The sequence below is a fragment of the Cataglyphis hispanica genome, chromosome 3 (genome assembly GCF_021464435.1).
Source record: "Cataglyphis hispanica isolate Lineage 1 chromosome 3, ULB_Chis1_1.0, whole genome shotgun sequence".
Lineage (NCBI taxonomy): Eukaryota > Metazoa > Arthropoda > Insecta > Hymenoptera > Formicidae > Cataglyphis > Cataglyphis hispanica.
The window spans coordinates 10,750,936-10,769,426 of record NC_065956.1 but is presented as its reverse complement, the minus strand read 5'-3'; the positions used below and the strand labels follow the sequence as shown (position 1 = coordinate 10,769,426).

The window sequence follows — 18,491 nt, the reverse complement described above, 5'->3', positions numbered from 1 at the left end:
TTCTGGAGATTTCGAGCTACCGAGAAAGTTGTAAATGCTGTAAAAATGACTAAAAATATTTTTATTTATCATTTTATAGCTATCATAATTGCAATATTTCAGAAAAGCTATAATCGCGTACGTTATATTAGCGTAACTGTAAAACAAAAATTGAAGACAAAGACAAAGACATTGAAGACTTTGGACGTTGTCTGAAAACAATCTAACAATAATAAAAGAATATAAATAACTCAAAAGAGAATAAAGTTTAAAACGACTACTCTCGAGACTCAATATATGATAAAAGAAATCAGCATTCTCGCATTTAATTGTGTTGCACGTTACTTTATATATTTTGTATATTTTATTCTACTTTATTTTTATATTATTTTACTTTACATATTTTATGAATGATTATCAAAATTTTATTGATCACGTTGAGGAATATTAGCAATACATATAATAAGGCTCGCGATCGATGTGTCGATTTTCTTTTAATAAAAGTGTTACATGACATAGACGGCATTTTTCAGAAGGATACTTTTGAATGACGAGAGTAGCTCTTGAATAGAGTCACGAGAATGAGCGTATATCACAGACGGGAAAACATCAAAGGTGCTCGTCTCGTCTACGAGATAATCGTTCGCTTGTCACTCCGCCTTACGTTTCCTCGTAACAGGATATGACTCTATCGCGTGTAGTCTTCCGTGAAATCGTCCCAGCGATATTCCTCTGGTGTTTCTCAGATACATCCCGCCTAGATCGTACCCCTTTCAATCCATACGGGACACGAGAGGGGAAGATTTATTATTATATCGCAGCGGCGATGAAAGCGAACAAGACAATAATAGCGAGTGCCGCTTATACAAGAGGAAAGATGCCCATCTCGAAGTTCATGTTTTACGCTTGAACGTGAACGCAGAGTGCCAGCGATTTTTTGATATCGCGATTATACATTATTGGATTGCGTCGATGTAAGAGGAAAAGAGAGAAGAAAGAGAGAGAGAGAGAGAGAGAGAGAGAGAGAGAGAGAGAATATCTCAACGATAAATTTTGGGGAGAAAAAGAGAGAGAGAGAAGATTACAATTATTAACTTTAACTTTTATATTTTATAATATAAAATAAGCATAATATTCAAACAGAAATTATCATAATATAATTCATTAACTTTTCCCAATTTTTATTTTTTTTTAGAGATTCTAATTTATAATTCTAATATTTGTATTTTGTTTCTATTTGAGCATTATGCTAATTTTATTTTATTATAAAATATAATATAAAATTAAATATAAAAGTTAATAATTATGATCTTCTCTTTTCTTTTTTGCAAAATTTATCATTGATAATTTGTGTGGATTATACATTTGGCGGATTTACACAAAAATATACTTTTAATGCTATTCAACAAGAAATACTGTACGCGATAACATATCGGTGATGTGGCGTATAATCGGTTAAGAATTTGCATAATGAAATACAAGAACAAAATCAGTGCCGGAAGGAGGGAAATTGTGGGAGCAAGAACGAAAAAGATCTTTGTTAACCTGGCATTTTTTCTATGAAACATCAAATTCAGGTGTATAATAGTATAATAAGTAAAGCTAACTTCTTGCTAAAGATCTTGTATCGCTCGCGAAAAATAAGTTTAAAAACATATTCAAAAATATTGTAATATCCATAATTATAAATAACGAATAATAAATTAAACAAAATAAAAAATTGCTCATTCTATAATTGGTTTGTCGTAGCTCTATGCCTCTTCCTTTCTTATTTGTTCTTTGTTATTCGCATAATATTTGCATAAATACAATTAATTACAAACACGCGAATAGATTCTTGTGATTAATGCATGTGCGATCATAATTAAACGTGTTTGCGCGAGTAAAAGTTAAATGTGAAGAAGCAGCGAAAGACGAACAAGAAAAAAGGAAGAGATTGGGGGGAAGATATCGGATGACAGCGGCGCAATTATATGGAATAAGCAAAAAAATAACAAATTTAACTTATTATTTGTTACATTTATGGGATTAATTAATTGCTTATTTCAATTATATATAGTGCGCTATTTTACATTAAATATAATATAATGCATATTTTTTGTAATATTTTTAATTATTTTAAGATATTTAAAAATATGATCGTGCTAAAGTATTTATAATATTTATTTATATGCACACATATTATATATATATATATATATATATATATATAGATATTGATATAGATATATAATTTGTGTCTATAAAATATTTTTAATACGTTTAATATTTTTATAATATTTAATTACATATATTTTTCTCGTGAAAATAACGGACGTATTGCGATTTAATAGACGGTATGAGGATCTTACAAGTTTTGTTTCGCGAGCGATGCATTTAAAGGTGAAAAGACGGAGAGGCAAATGTGCTAATATCGGGTGCATAAAGCATGCTTGACGGATGTATTCAAATGCGTTTTTTTAATAAAAAAGAAAGGAGAGAGAAAGAGGAGTAAACAAATTGGCTCTCACTGTTTACCAAGGCAATGCGTTCATATGTAAAGTCACCAAGACGAGGATCAATATTACTTTTGTAACGATTTCTCTCTAATCTTTTATCGACGATGCCGATATTTGCGCTTATAACGCTATTGATCACTCATATACGGAGAGTGTCCCAAGCTTTGCATGCTTTCTATTCATTACCCTTTACTTCGTGATTTTTCTCGAAGTAATTTGTACTTCTTCATGTTTTATATGTTTTATTATTGACATTTTTAATAATATTAGTGCAAAATATTACTAAAATATTTGATAATAAAAAAATATAAGAAAAATATAAGATTTGTAGACAGATAGTTTATATCTATAATATTGGTATATAATGCGTATAATCAAGCAATTTAATCTGCTGGAATCTTAAAAATCGAAATATGTAATTTCACTACAAATGGATTGAATCATCGCGCATTTAAGATCGACAATCGAGCGAGAATGAAAGATCGTTTGCATTGAAGTGGGTGCTAATGAAGTGGTATGCCGGCTAATGAAGCAGGTACATATTAATACCGAATCGACACGCTTGAATCCCCAGACTGACGAGGCTGAAAAAAAAAAAGGAAAAACATTCGCGCCGGTAATCCTATCGTTTCTCTGTGCGAGGCAAAAGCCTGAACCTGAACGCGTACGTCTAGCTTTACGCGCTGCGACTTTTAAGCATCGCGACGGTCATTAAAATTCATCGAAAGGCCGACAGGACCGACACGTCGTTGCGCAAGATTTAAGATAGGCGATTAAGAGAACGACAGTCAAGGTGCTCGGAACGGTGGTAGGCAGCCTTGGACTATCGTTATGAAGCAGTCGGTAAAAGAAGAGAAAAAATTGCATAATCTGCTCGCGGACAGCGCTCCTAGATTGCAAAATGTATTTGTTTTGCAAATTAATGAGATACAAGTCTGTCTGCTCCAATGGAGCTTACGTGTGCAAAGTTCATCGAAACACGACTTGTAGGCGGATTATGACGCAGCGCATTTTTCATAGATCTCTTCTTACGCGTACATAATTTTTTGTGCTCCTCCTTCCACAGCGATTTCTATGCTCGTCGCATTATATACAACGGTGTATTTTTTACACGTTCATTAATTTTTAAATAAAATCTTTTTCTCTCTCTTTCTTTTTCTTTTCAATGTTTTACAATAATTTCATTGCTTTATACAATCTTTGTAAGTTTAATTTTCTGTGATAATTCCTCAATTTTCATCTTTTCTAAATAGGCTTTTATTTTTCACTAAAAATTTCACTAAAATTTTGAATAAAAGAATTCTCATAAATTCAAATTTACGTTAAAATATTATGTTGTAAATTATGTAGAATTCCTCAGCATCGCACTTTCTGTTAAGGATTCTTTCCTTCTTAGCCTTTTATCACTTCGATGGAAAAATCATGTTGCTGTCGCAATGTCTTTCGTCGACGTTCAGGGAAAAGCTCCCTAGCGATAGGTAACGGTGAACCGCGGCCAACAGCGCAGCGCAGCGCACGCGTTTTCTCTGTTGTATGCAAATGCGACCGGATGGCGTCAGCGCGTGCCGCGCATTAACAAACGCCGGTTGACCTTGCGCGATCGATCCGGAGCTCCCTCGCTCGCTCACAAGAATTTCCCGTTGCGATGCGATATCGCGAAAAAGATATGACGCGGGAGCGCTTTATTTCTCTCCCGAAAATTGAATCGAGACGCGCGACGAAGGCTAAGAATGCGTTTCCCGCAGCGACGATGTCGAGAGGAAATACGCGTGTTTTGATAAAACCGTCTCTCTCATCTAACCGTTCATTCATTTCTGAAAATTCCTTCTCGCGCTTTGTCGAAACCGAGCGAATATCCGTCGAACGCTATTCAATGTACCTCGAGATGTTTTCGCGCAGATACGATTTTAGACTCACTCGCGTCGCCATGGCGAGTCGAAAACCCCGATTTCATCCGATATACGACAGATGCTCATCGTCTTTTCCCGGCGAATAAAAGCGAATCGTTCGAATTGAAAGCGCTTTTTTCGATATATCGATAAGAAACGAAAGCATTAAACATTAGTTCAGGTGAGAGATTAAAATCGTCAAAATTTAATAATATAAATTCAAATTTTGATTCTATAAATACACAAAAATAAAATTTATTTTATCCAATTGAGAGATAGTTAATGTTGTGTATTTTTTATACGCTAATCATGAAAAACTGAATTTATCAATGGCGAAACACTTCGAACCGGTCGAAACGATACGTTCCGTCAAATGCGCAAAATTTGTTAGTATTGCGAATAAATGGGGGACGATTCTATTCAAAATGATCTTAGAAAAGTATCGTAGCACAGATAATTTGCACCGTGCACGGGAAAGTCATCTAAAAATTCAACAATACCGCATATTCGAAGTATCTTATCGAACCGATGCGGATATATTGCTCTTTGTGAGGATATGAGACGATATAAGATCTATATGTTAGTTGATATTATTTTTGTACGTCAAATTTTTTATCTGGACAGAGGAAAAAATTAATTCTATATAAAATAAAAAATATTTTCTTCCTGTTCTGATACTTCGCAAAAAGATATTAATGATGAAAAATAATAGAAGATAGATCTTTAGAAGGTAGTATTGTTCATGTTCATGTGAAAAAAAAAGATTATACGAGATATATCTCCATACATGAACGCGTGTGTGCAAGAGGTTGCATGATTAAAGCCGTGTCGCGTTAAAAAGAAGCGATCGTTGGCTGCCGAATAAGTCGCCGTTACAAAAAAGGGGAAGGATCGATGGTGCTCTCTGTGCTCGAATTTTTTCGGCGACCGCAAAAGATATCACATTGATTTCTGGAAGTCGGACCCTCCGTCACTGTCAGGAACGATCTCTCGCCAGGTCTCCGCCCACGGAAACCCCAGGAAAATTTTGCTCGTTCGCCGTCCTTCCTTCTTCTCTCTGCCTCTCGCCCGAAAGCTCTTCTCCTAACACCGACCAGTTCAGCTCTAATTGCGTTTCCCGCCTAGCTCGGTCCCTCGGTCCTTCCGCTATAGTCATTCCTCTTCAAGCTCTCGGATCGGAGCCTTTTGTGTACACACGTGCGCGTGCACATACGTACATACACGCGCGCGACGTCGCTCGCAATCCCGGAATTCCTTGCTGAGGGATCGTTGCGACAGGATCCGCTCGATCGGACGCATCCAATACCACCCCTGCGCTGAAAGCAATGGTCCGCGACCGGATTTTCTCTCGGAGGCAATTCAAGGATCCGGATTGCGAATCGAGCGAGAAAAGCGAGAAGGGAGAGAAAAAGAGCTTCGATTTAAATACGTGGCGGCGTATGAGATTTAGAGCGATTTTCACGGAGAGGATAAATGCGAAAACGCTTCACCCATTAACTGCCATCGTTCGCGTTCGATGATCGCATTAAAAGCGGCGATAAACGGCTGTCCTTGCTCTCTGAACAGCCATAAGACTGCCAATATACGTTCTGGATAAATTCGCAATCGGCGTTGTAGATACATCAGTGCATTACATACTTTATCGATGCATCAGAAATTAGATGATTTACTTTAGATTTTTTTTTTTTGTATCCACGTTAGGAATCGTGTACATATCAGTTTATACGCATAGAAAAAAGATTTTTGCTGGTTTAATGTACTTTTTAGGCGACCCATAAAAATAAATTTCGTCGATTATATGGACAAAGGGAGACTCGTTGAAAAATTTATTTGTTGAAATTGATTTTGCTGAACTTGCACAAAAAATTATATTTCCATATAAGAAGAAATTGATCCTTATTCCGGAAAGTAAAGATAGATCTCATCGAATATGCAGTAGCAATGCCGATTTTGCTGCGACAGCGCAAAACTCTTTTTCTCCGCGCAGATTAAAATGGAATTAGCAAATATTTGAACGAGATACGCAAGTCGATGAGCGCTGATCGGTAATTGTTGATTTTCTTAATGCTAAAACAAGTCTTTTCAATTTTCGATTTATTTCGTAATAGATTAAAAGACCGCATTTTAATCAGAGACTTCTTTTCGGGCGCGGATGTGCGGAATCAATCTCGAAATCGCTGAGTCTCAATCTTTCTCGCAACGCGCGCGGCGAGAAATCGCAGCGAGCCGGGCGATTGCGTCAGTTTCTCTCTCCTTCTCGTACGCCCCTCCCCCCCTCCCTCCCCCTTTTTTTATAAGCTTCTTTCCTTCGCACCTATCGATCCCGTCTTTCTCTCACTCGCAAGTCTTTACACCCCACCAATCCTGTTCGTGTTTCCGATCTTCTCACCCTCTTTGCGAACGTGGCAAGAACCGCGAGCTTCACCCGGAATTGCTGCACCGTCCTTCTCTCTTATTCTTTCTCTCTCTCTCTCTCTCGCTCTCTCTTTCTTTCTTTCTTTCTATCTTTCTCTCTTTCTCTCGTAAGACCCTACGGATTCGACATACAGATCTCCTTAATTGATTTAAGAAATAAATCACCCGGCTGAGTGTCGGGTGAACGGACAAACCGTACGTGCGTTCGATTTGTTCTTGCCCTTTGCTTCCGTTTTTCTTTTCCGGAGACAAATCGCGCCCCAGTAAGCGTTTTACAGAATAAATTAGTATTGGGGGACTAGGGAGAGCTATATCCCTTTTTATCCTTCTTTATTGTTGCACATTGATTACGTTGACCTCCTTGTACACGATTTTAACAAAATAATGAATTTGTCCACGATAAAGCAGATAAATGTCCTCATAACTTTGACCCTTATTAACAATTGCAAAAAAAAAAAACATGACGTTAAATTCCTCTTTTATCTCTCAGAAAAGCCTCATAAAAAAATTCCGTCTTAATTATATTTAGAGTCATGTAAAATAAATGTATGAAATTCCATATTTGAAGTAACGGTATTAAAATTCAGAATAAAAAATGCGATGGATAGTCCGCGAGCCCCAGCGGTTTCCCGTTAATTAATACTTCACAAGAGAGAGAGTCAGCAACGGCTATTAAGAGCGGGCCCGATTCCGGTTACCCGGGCCACTTCGCTTCGAGATGATCCGGCGCTATCTCGCTCCGTCTCCGCCGGCCAGTTTACTTGTTATGAAAGTTTAAATTAATTTCGAGGTAATTTCCGTGCGGTAATGGCGCGCGCGGCGTGCGATGGGGGCCGCAGGAGGTTTCCCCGATCTTCCCGAAGGCGGTCTACCGCCGCTGCCGCCACCTCCGTCTTATCGCTGGAAAAACAATCGAGTCCGTTCCTATATCACACTCCTGTCAACTGCCTGGTGCGGGAAGCCAGGAAATATCGCCCTCGTAGTCCGGACTCATACCCGTAGAAACTTTTCTGCGGCACCTGCGCCCTCTGGGGACTGGATCAAGTTCGATCAGCTACGCGACGCACCTGCCGCGCATCTTCTCACTTCGACGTTGCGATTTCGCGGGTGATAACTATATAGAGGTCGGATTATTCGAATAATTTAATATGTAAAGATACATAGAGGAGATCCTAAAAATATGAGATGAAAAAAAAAATAAATAAAAATGTGAGAGATCAGTGATATTTTCATAGAAACATTGGTAACGATAGAAAAAAATACTTAATAAATAATTTATAATTAATAATATTTAAAATATTATTAATTAAAAATCAGAAAGAATGTAAAAATATTACAATTAAAAACTACACTGTGTCAAATCGATTTAAGATTATTTTCTTTAATGCCGATTAATATTATTTAAATTAAATTTATATTATGGAAATTGATTCTGCTCAGATGAGATTTTATAATCTAGCAGGAATTATGAAAAAATTGGAGTATTCGTTATCAACGATGATGAGTTCATATCTTTTATGTGGCGATATCGATTGCGAAACTTGGAAAGCAATGCATCCATTATAGACGGCGCAGAAAATCCGGATGTAATTCCACTTTAAATTCTCTCCACGGCGAGATCGGACTTTCAATAAAAACGAATTCTCTCGCAGTTCTAAGCAGGCCTAATAAATATTATTTTAGAGCGGCCGCCGACAAATTATATTTAAGTATACGATCGCACAAATAAAATAATTTTATATAAATCATATAAGCATAAATTCTTCTTAAAAATTAAATTGCTGATTATTATATGTTGTTATATATAATGTTTCCAGCAATTCTAGCAAATCTAGCGTAAATTTTTCTTCGCTAAATTTTGTCGATTTTATAAAAAAATTATCCAAATTTTAACACTAAAAAAAATGATAAAAAAATCACGAAAGTCATAAAAGACAGTTTACCGTCAATATGATAATAATTAATAAGTTTATAATAAAATTAAAAACTTGTATGCTAATTTAAAATGTCAATCGATCTAGAAATCAGTTATTGGTAGCTCATAAATTCATTGGTGCATTCGTTCCGCGATTGTTTGTGATCCGTGCAACTGGCATATAACTGCCGATTCAGTCTCGCCGCGAGATTCCGCGTTGAAATTACTCGATACGAGTATTGGAAGAGAGCTGTCGCAACGCGGGCGAACGTGTCCGAGGTGTGTACGTAGATATCGGGCCGGTATCGTTTCCATGTAATAGGCAATACGTTATTGAGGCTCGGCCTCGAAATGCACTCGTATTCCCATGTTAATGCGGATTAAACCCCGGTTTGCGGTTAGTACAAATGGTAAAGTTCGTGGACAACACACCGCTGCCATGGTTGTGTCGTGGGACCTGCGGGCATTGTTGCACTTTTGAGATCGACCGATCGGTCGATCAGTCGATCGGCCATTTCGCCACGCCGATCGATCTGGCATTGTTACACGTGTCGTCGCCTTTTGTCACGCTGCGGCGCACCGACAATTTTCTATCGGCCAGATTTCTCTCTTGTCAGATCTCGATATATAGAATTAGCCTGCGATACCATCGATAGTCTCATCAATTCATAAAAAGAATAGAAAAGAAAGCAGATAATTTTTCATCAATCAAAAAAATTAATTTTTTTTTTTTTGCGATGTATCTAATACATGACTTTTATGAATAGGAGATTTATAAAAATGTAAATTGTATAAAACATGTGTGAGTGGAAAAAGAAACATAATGTTGAATTATGTGGTTGATTCGATTATATATTACTTCTAATCAATATACATTTTCTATATATTAACGATTATTATGCACTATAACTATCCATTATCATTTGGTCCGTCGTTACCCTTACATGAAATTTTTTCGGGATGAGGTAATTGTGCTTTCCGCGCGGATGAGACAAGAATCGACGCGACATCCGGGCGACGACGAGATGGCACGCCGGTGGAATAGGAATGGCGGAATAAAAGGAGCCGCGAGAGAGATCAAGGTCAGCAGCAGCGAACGGAGCCAATTAGACAACCGTAGACTCGATTAGCCAGCCGGCGGAAGCGCTCCGAACCTACGCGTATAACGGGCCGAAGGATATACAGGCACCGTAAGTACTATACTTAGGTGGATAGCGAGTGCCCGTGTCCATTAACGTTTCTACAGCCGGTCGCTGATACTCTTTCCAAGATGCTTTTCCGTCTTTTCCTCTCCTGTTTGCCTTGCACGTGATCCGAGGCAAGCGGAGAAATAGATAGATAAATAGATAGATAGAGAGAGAGAGAGAGAAATAGAGGAGCTTACTGCGAATACACCCTAGATTAAAACGGTACTCGCTTCTGCTGAATATTTGCCACTCGATTTTTTTGTACTTTGGTGTACTTTCATCTGACATCGAAAACAATGAATAAATTTCTTATAAATTCTTATTGATAGAAATTCATATCAGAGTCTTTTCATGTTTCTAACATTGAAAAATTTTAATTCCTTTATATATTCCCATTAAATAGATGGCAAACTTGAAAAGGCATAAAAATCAAGAACGAAATAACAAGATTAACAGCAATACATTTTTTATAGATGATAAAAATCATACGAATCGTTATAGAATATAATAATCTGTGTAATTAATTAAGATTTTTAGACGAGTGTATAAAATGTTATCAGTTCCGTCAACTATCGTTCACTATCCGGCAGAGGTACTCGATTTACAGCTTTACCGTTTACCCTTACTACTTGTCAGGATTGATTTTCGCGTAAATAAAAGTATCGATAAATACGTAAGGCAGCTTTCGCCGGATATATTGGGGCTATTTCTCTCTTAATCTCTCTCTCTCTCTCTCTCTCTCTCTCTCTCTTTCGGGATAACGATAACATATACAGTACGAGTAAATTGTAATCCTTGCCTCAAGGTTTTATCCAACGAATAATACTGGAGCAAACCGGGAGGTGTTCATCGGAATTAAAATATGGGCCTGTGGATGTTTCGATGATCCTGGGTGAAGAAAGAGCGTTGTATAACTCCCCTTTCCCCTCTTTTCCTCTTTCTTATGACTTTCCTTCTCCAAGAAAGCCGCGAAAAATCTATCGAAGGGATGTGCGACGATATATAACAATAGCGAAGGCGAAAGGAAACAAACAATTTAATTCTTTATTCGAAGATTAACGATAGCGCAATTCTGCTTTGTTCATCATTTATCAGTCTTTTTCGGTATTCTTCTTGCAAAGATAGGAGTGTTCTGCGTAAACATTTCTAATTTTAGTGTAACGTTTGTGATGAATTGTTGTTTATAATTCGATTAAGCAATTGAAGGAAATTTTAATCGAGAAATAATCACTTGTCTCGTACGGAACAGAGAATCTTTATCAGAAAAAGGATCAAAGTAGCTTCTGATTCCGTTTGTCTTAATTTAACGATATACACGGCGCGCAAAAAGGAACGCATCCGCGAGCGGTGATCGTTAACTATCCTTAGCACCGAATCTTCTCCATTCCCATTAGCAGCAAACAACTATTTCTCTCTTTCCCTCGCAGTTGGAGAAACGGGCTAATCTCTCGAGGGGTTAAGCGATCGCTTATAGCGATTTTCCTAACCCTCCTCGCAAGATCCCTCGCCGGTCCGACACCCTTTCCATCTTTCCTTCCTCGTCTGTTACTCTTAGTTGACGTGCGAGCCTGTGAGAGAGCGACGATCTATCATCTGAAATCAAGAGACTAGGTAGCGTCTTGCGCCAAGTATAAAACAGTATTACAATTCTGTGACAGCAACATTACACCGTATCCTTTATCGGAGTAGCAGACTTTTTCGGTTATAAGAAAAATACTATTTTTACAAGTTTTTAAATGTACTTGAACTTTTTTGTTTAATTTCTCTACTAGTAATTTATATTTCTTTTTTAATTATGTTATTGTGAAAACCTTTTATTATTATTAATTATTTTGATTAGTCTCTTGATTAAATTCCATTTTTTTTTTTTTTTTTTTTTGAAACTATTATTTGGTCTATCTCTTTAATATCATTTTTGTAAGATCTGTTATTTTGTCTGAAAGAGGAAAATATACTTTTTGCGTTTTTTTTACATTTTTGATGTCTTTTTTTAGATTGTGAGGCTTTCGACGAAAACAAACTGTCGCAAGATGCACGCCATATTGCCAGCTACTTTATATTCGCTGATCCTTCGCGAGCAATGAGAGCAAACTATTAGCCCTTGTCGTATCGCGTCACGTGCGTGCATCATTACGCTTTCTTCATCGCGAGGGAAGCGTCGCGACGCCTTCTTCATAAATGCGTTGAAAATCAAGCGGTCCCCCTATCCGGATGATGCATACGACGTCGCGACGCCCGCCGAAATATTGCGACACGCGTCTTTCCATGCCGGTGATGCTAATGCACGCGCGATATATAAGGTGTCTGGAATCATTGGATATTTTAAACCTACTTAAACTCGCGTGTATGATATGTATCCGCAAAATCACTTTTTAACTATATAAAAAAATCTCGATGCTGAAATCATTTTTTTATTAATTTATAATAATATCTGGTATTAATTATTAGAGAGAAATGCCGTGGTATGTAATTGAGACACTCTATATATATGAATGCGCGTCAGGAATCGTAAAAAATGATCCGTGCGATTTCGATTTGGCAATCTTGTTTTACATGCGCGTTTAGCTGATGCACAATGTGATATGAAAATAATATGATACATGATGAAAAATAGGAGCGATAAATGATAATTCTTTTTCCCTTCTATTTCAATTTTATAAATTATCCGCGAACTTTTTTATATCAAAGTAAGATATAGAGAGGCTAAGATATAGAGGCATGAATAATATTTTGCTTGAGCAGATTATCTCCGCTTACAAGATACAAATTTGATGAGCTGCGATAAATTGAATGGTGAACAAAATTAGCGCAGACGCAATCCGCACGGAGAACTTGCCGGTTAATTAATTCAGGAAGCCGCTTTTAATCGTGGCCGATGACGGGAAGCATCCTCGGCCAAGGAAGCGCGAGCGAGTATCCTCGCGAGTGTAATTCCGCTCGTAATAAACAGGAACGCGCGTGGTTATCGACACCCCGCGATCGCACGAGCGTTGTGTCTCGAGTTCTCCAGGGTCTCGCGATCTCACACAAGCGCTCCCTCGTGCGTAATATGTCGGACGATTTCTTTATTAAAGCGATACGGCCGGCCAACGCCGTACATCACCGCGGCGAACTGGAAAAAAAGACACGACACATCGTGCGGTTGAATATTATTAGACCGTGGAGGATAAACGCGTAGAGGGTAAACGATCGCGCGCCCGGCAGATCCTCATGAGATTGTTGTATCTTAAGGTCGATTTATACCATCCGCTATTTTAACACGGCCTCACGTAATATAACACACATATACATACAGTGGGGTTTTTTGTTTTTTTTTATTTTTGTTTTTTTTTAAGCATCTTTGCTTCCTGTCGCTTGATCTCGAATCAAAAATTAGAGTAGTATTTTTTTTTTTAGCGTAAATTTATTAATGTACCATATTCTCTTGAAATCTTTGAATCAAACTTTTTGTATGTCGTTGAATTAAGTTTTCGATTTACGAGACAAAATCCGAGCTTTTTTCGCAAGTTGTTCCTATATTTTAGATATAAAGTCCTGCTTAGATGTAAAGTCTTTTAGTTTGTTGGAATGGACCAGTCGCGAACACAAGTGAAAAATTCGCGCACAGCGTGACTAAAACGTGGGTGACTCACCGGTGAACGACTCCTTTTGAGTGCATGTGCTTGAGAGCGGCGACCAGCTGTCTGGCATAGAGCCTCGCCGTGTTCTCGTCCAGTTTACCGGCCGGCTGCTCCTTAATGTGCGTGCACAGGTCGCCGCCGGTCGCGAGTTCCGTCACGAGATAGTACACGGATCCGCACTGTAAGCAGGCGTTAAATTAAATCGTTATCGATTCACATCGATAGCGCGAAAGATCAAGGGGAGATACAACAACACAGGATATCCCGCAATTTCTTGGATTTTTTAGATTCATAGCTTTTTGGATGCTTTGTTTCACGTTATATTTTATAGAAATCTAAATTCACATGAGAATTATACCAAGCATACCAAATTAATAAAACAGCAATTTCGCAGAATACATGAATTAGATTTGCATATAATTATGTGACGGTGACATTCTCCATATATAATCTTTTTTTTTTTTTTTTTGAATTTTTGAACAATTTTATGCAGAATGTAATTGAAATTTCTTATATTTCAGCAACAAATTACAAAAAGAAACAGAGTATGATTCACGATGACGCGTTTCAAATTTATTAAATGCCGCTAACATATCGCGTTTCTCATCTTTTTTTTGGTTCGTGCAGTCGCTGAAGTACGGTCATACATTTTAGTCGCCGCGCTCGTGAAAATGGAGCAACAAGCAACGAGAGCTGATGAGAGTCGAGACCGGTCGCGTGAAATTGATCGCGCATATTTAAAATGCAGCGAGGCGGAGGCGCATCGTAATTATCGAGAAAGCGTTTCCCAAATTTTGCGCGCGCTCGCGAGACACGAGCCTCGTCGATTAAGCGATTACCTTAATGCAGCGATGTGCATGCAGCGACGGGGCCACACACGTGTCCGACGAATTATGATCGGAGCGGATTCAGAGCCGCACCCGATCAAATGATGAGTCGATGTTCTCCGGGCGTCGATGATTATTTCATTCCTCAAAGTTGAACGCATCGGCGTGGCCCGAGTGTTTTAATCATAAATCGCATGAATCGCGAAACCCGAATGAATATCGCATGCGCGTACCAGGAATCCACCAATGTTAATCGTAAAGTCAGATAAAACGAGATCTCTAATCCTTCTCGCTGAGTATCAATATTAATTGCTCCGAGGATTTACAATAAGTTTTAGTAATTTAGCTTTATCTTATGTGTGTGTTACATATATTGTTTTAATTAACAAAAGTATTAAAAAATAATAAAAAATTGTATTACACTTTTAAGAATTTTTATTGAAATATATTTATAATGAGAAATATATTAATTATAACAATATATTATTTATACACAAATTATCAGATTCTATGTCAAATATGTATTACACTTTTAAGAATTTTTATTGAAATATATTTATAATGAGAAATATATTAATTAAACAATATATTATTTATATCACAAATTATCAGATTCTATATCAAATATGTATATATTTGACATAGAGTATACGTATATGTATATATTTGAGTATATGTATATATTTGACATAGTGTATCACAAATTATCAGATTCTATGTCAAGTATATACATATTTGACATAGAATCTGATAATTTGTGATACAAATAATATATTGTTGAGATATAAAATTCACGAGTTCTTTATTTACTAGATAGAAAACTTCTTTGATTGTCAGGAGGGAGAGCAGTCGGTTAGGAAACAAATCTTTGAAACATATCGTTTTACTTGAAGCTTTTACGCGACACGCTTTATTCTGCACGAGCGGGGGAGAACTTAACCAATAGAAAGCAAACGAGAACTTCTCTAAAAGTACAGAGACCACTTGTAAAGTCAATTCGCGAAAGATGCTGCTCTATCTCTATCTTAGAAAGAATTGCTGTTTCGTTTTCGCGGAGATATCCGTTGATACGCACGGCGCTTGCCAACCGAATCAAGTCGAAGTTGAAATCACCGGGTGGGACGTGAGATTCGCGATTTCGATATATCACCGAGTATGGATAAAATAGGAACGTGAATTCGACGTATGTAAACGACGGCGATAGGAAAAGAGTGCCAAACGTGGAATTCATTTCTCTCTCCGCAGCAAAACAAGAAACGTATGTTGCTCGTTCAGTTTCGTGCCAAAAAGGTGTGCATCGGGTGTGCATATGAGATCTCGAGCGGAATTTAAAGCAGACTTCAGCTCAAATTTAACGTATACGTATTCTAGTATCGCGGGTTCTCTGGATTATTCCCACTGATCCGTTTGAAACATTTTGCTAAAAACTATTTACAGACTAACCACAAACCGTAGTGGCAAATTTTCCAGGCGTTAGTTTTTTTAATATATAATTTTTTTCTTATGCGTTTGCGTTCAAACTGTCTGCTTCTTTTATGACGAGATAATAGAGTTTTTATACGAAATATTTCTGACAAATCTCTGTAATATTATTATTATTTAAGATGACGTCATACTGCTCCAACGAGACAACTCGAAGTCATTGTAATAGCGCGCTGCAGATGTGATTGTCGACGCGTTCATTTTTATAGCGATTTTGTCCCCTAAATGAAGGGAACGACTAGCGTCGTTGGACGTCAGTAACAAGCGAATTCTACGCGATTCATCGGCTCGTAACATTAGTACTGACATAAAATCGTAAGCAGTGCGTTTACAGCCACTGTAGGCCGGTCAATAATGACCTTAATTGGCGCTTAAAGCGGCTTTCCTCCAATATCCCGAGTATGAGCAACGCGCTGACGGCTGAGCATGCATCTTCATAAAAATTGACGTGCGCCTTTTCTTATTATATACAGAATGATTCAGAAAAAGGCATATTCCTTTTTGTAATTTATTATTTATTACATATCTGCAAGTATTTATTTGCAATTGTATTACTAAATGATTTAATTTAATTGAAGCTATTTTCTCTTTTTTCATCATTACAAGTGCAATAGTTTAATAAATAATCAAGACTCGAGTTTGAGTAGAACAATTAGTTTAGAATAATTTTTTTGACGTGTAGATATCAGACGTAAAGATACGTGATCTCGATTTTTAAATAGAAAATTGTATATATTAATGGTATGACGATATACCACACACGATTAATATTAATATTATTTTAAATTAAGAGCTTTTTTATATCAATATTTCTCGTAAAAACGCACGATAATTTTGAATTTCTGTATACGATGGGCAATAAAATAAACAATCTAGCGACTAGAAACATCGGAAACATCGATAACCCGTAAACGTCATGGCTTTACCTAAAATGTTGGGTATTGGAAAGCGCGCTTGCAATAACGCAGCTTTACGACATAAAAAATGATCACCGATCCATTGTCCTCGCGGAGAATGAAATTTTATTGTTTTGGTACGTTATGTCCTGCCATGAATTCACAGTAAACTGAACTTTTTATCACACTGGGCGTTTCATATATATATTGGAAAGTATACTTTACGTATTTTTTATTTCACTGTATTTATATAATTTCCTCTCTTTCTTGAATGATCTTTTCATTCATTTAATAAAACAATTGATTGTAACAGAATTAAGTATTCCCATATATATATATATATATATATATATATATATATATATATATATATATATAAATTGAATTTTTATATTAAATCAAAAGGGCAGCATGAGAATTCTACATTTAATAAGAATAAATTATTCATAAATATGGAAATGCGGAAACTTGCGGTGAGCGCGTTCGCGCGTTTGACTGTCACTACCATCAAAATCCGAACTCAACCAATAATTAATACAAGAGAGAGCGGCCATTTGTGTGTGTGTGCATACTCTATTAGCTGTGTGTAGCACGTCGTCGGTAGCACGTTTTCGTCATCGATTGCTATTGTCACGCAGTCACGTCACTAACAGGCGATCCTAAGACAAACGAGTTGTTTGGAAAACGGATATACATTACGATCTGCATTACAGGCGCAGATGCTTCGAAGAGTTTAGCAAAATCGACAATGGAAATACATGCCGGGCACCCTAGCAAGCGCGCCTCTACCATCGTAAAGATTACGACGTGAAAATGAGATATAAGGCGACGTCATATATAGTCAATTTGGCGACGGCGAGGAAGACGAGGCGAAGTCTCGTCTCGATATTAGCATATTTGCCGTCAGGTGCGAGCATTCTCATCGCCAATAGCTCTTTCCCCTCGATGGAAAGTTTAAATAAAACAAGACGCACTCTTCTATCCGCGCGTTTTATAAACGTATGGAGAAAGTAATATCATTTGCAAGACTATAAAATCATTTTTATCGAGAGAAAAAAATTGAACGATACCATCTCGAAACTCGTTCGTCCGTTTATGAAAGCTCGCGGAAATGAATCCTTTTTCCGTGAATATCACATCCTGTTGCACGTTTACCTGTCTATTTGAAATACTGCAAAATATTGCTTCTTGATTATTACAAAACGCAATGTAAAAATTTTCTGTCTTTTAAAAAGCGGCTTTGTATATAGATATAAAAAAATGCATGCTCTGTGCAATCGCGATAAATTGACAATTAAATCAATGCAAATGGATTTGATGAGGATCTTGTCTGATGATTTCGTAGATTGATAAAAATCGGGGCAAGATTTTACAAGCAAACTGCAAACAATTTATATAAATTTTCTAGCCGCGTTGAAGGGAAGATGCACCTGCTATCATATGCAAGCAACGATTCCGGCACAAGTATTCTAGCTGGAAAAATTTTACACACGTCTCCCCGGAGTCGAACATGGGTCGGTCGCCCCCGAGCTGCCTGTTCATCTCGTGCTGAAATATTTCGCAGAGCTCCAAAATTCTCGAATCGCGCGCAGAGCCGGGTTATCTCGCCAGTCGCGTGCGTTTTCCCGTCATATTTTCCTACGTACTTTATCTTTCCCGGCGCGTACACTACACCCTCGTCCCCGTAACTCGATCGTGACGAGCGAGCGCGCGGACTAACAAAATTTTCAGAGTAAACGAGGTGCGCGATGCTGCGTCGCCGGTGGAGCCTCCGATATCGACG

The 18,491-nt window shown here is 37.5% G+C and overlaps 1 protein-coding gene across 1 annotated transcript in view; it reads right to left on the bottom strand.

Moving 5' to 3' along the window:
- LOC126859424 (hormonally up-regulated neu tumor-associated kinase homolog) overlaps positions 1-18,491 on the bottom strand; it is a 203,692-nt gene that overhangs the window by 18,609 nt on the left and 166,592 nt on the right. The window contains exon 3 of the mRNA XM_050610701.1: positions 13,516-13,682. Coding sequence (XP_050466658.1) covers positions 13,516-13,682 — 167 coding nt within the window. The remainder of the gene's footprint in view (positions 1-13,515; positions 13,683-18,491) is intronic.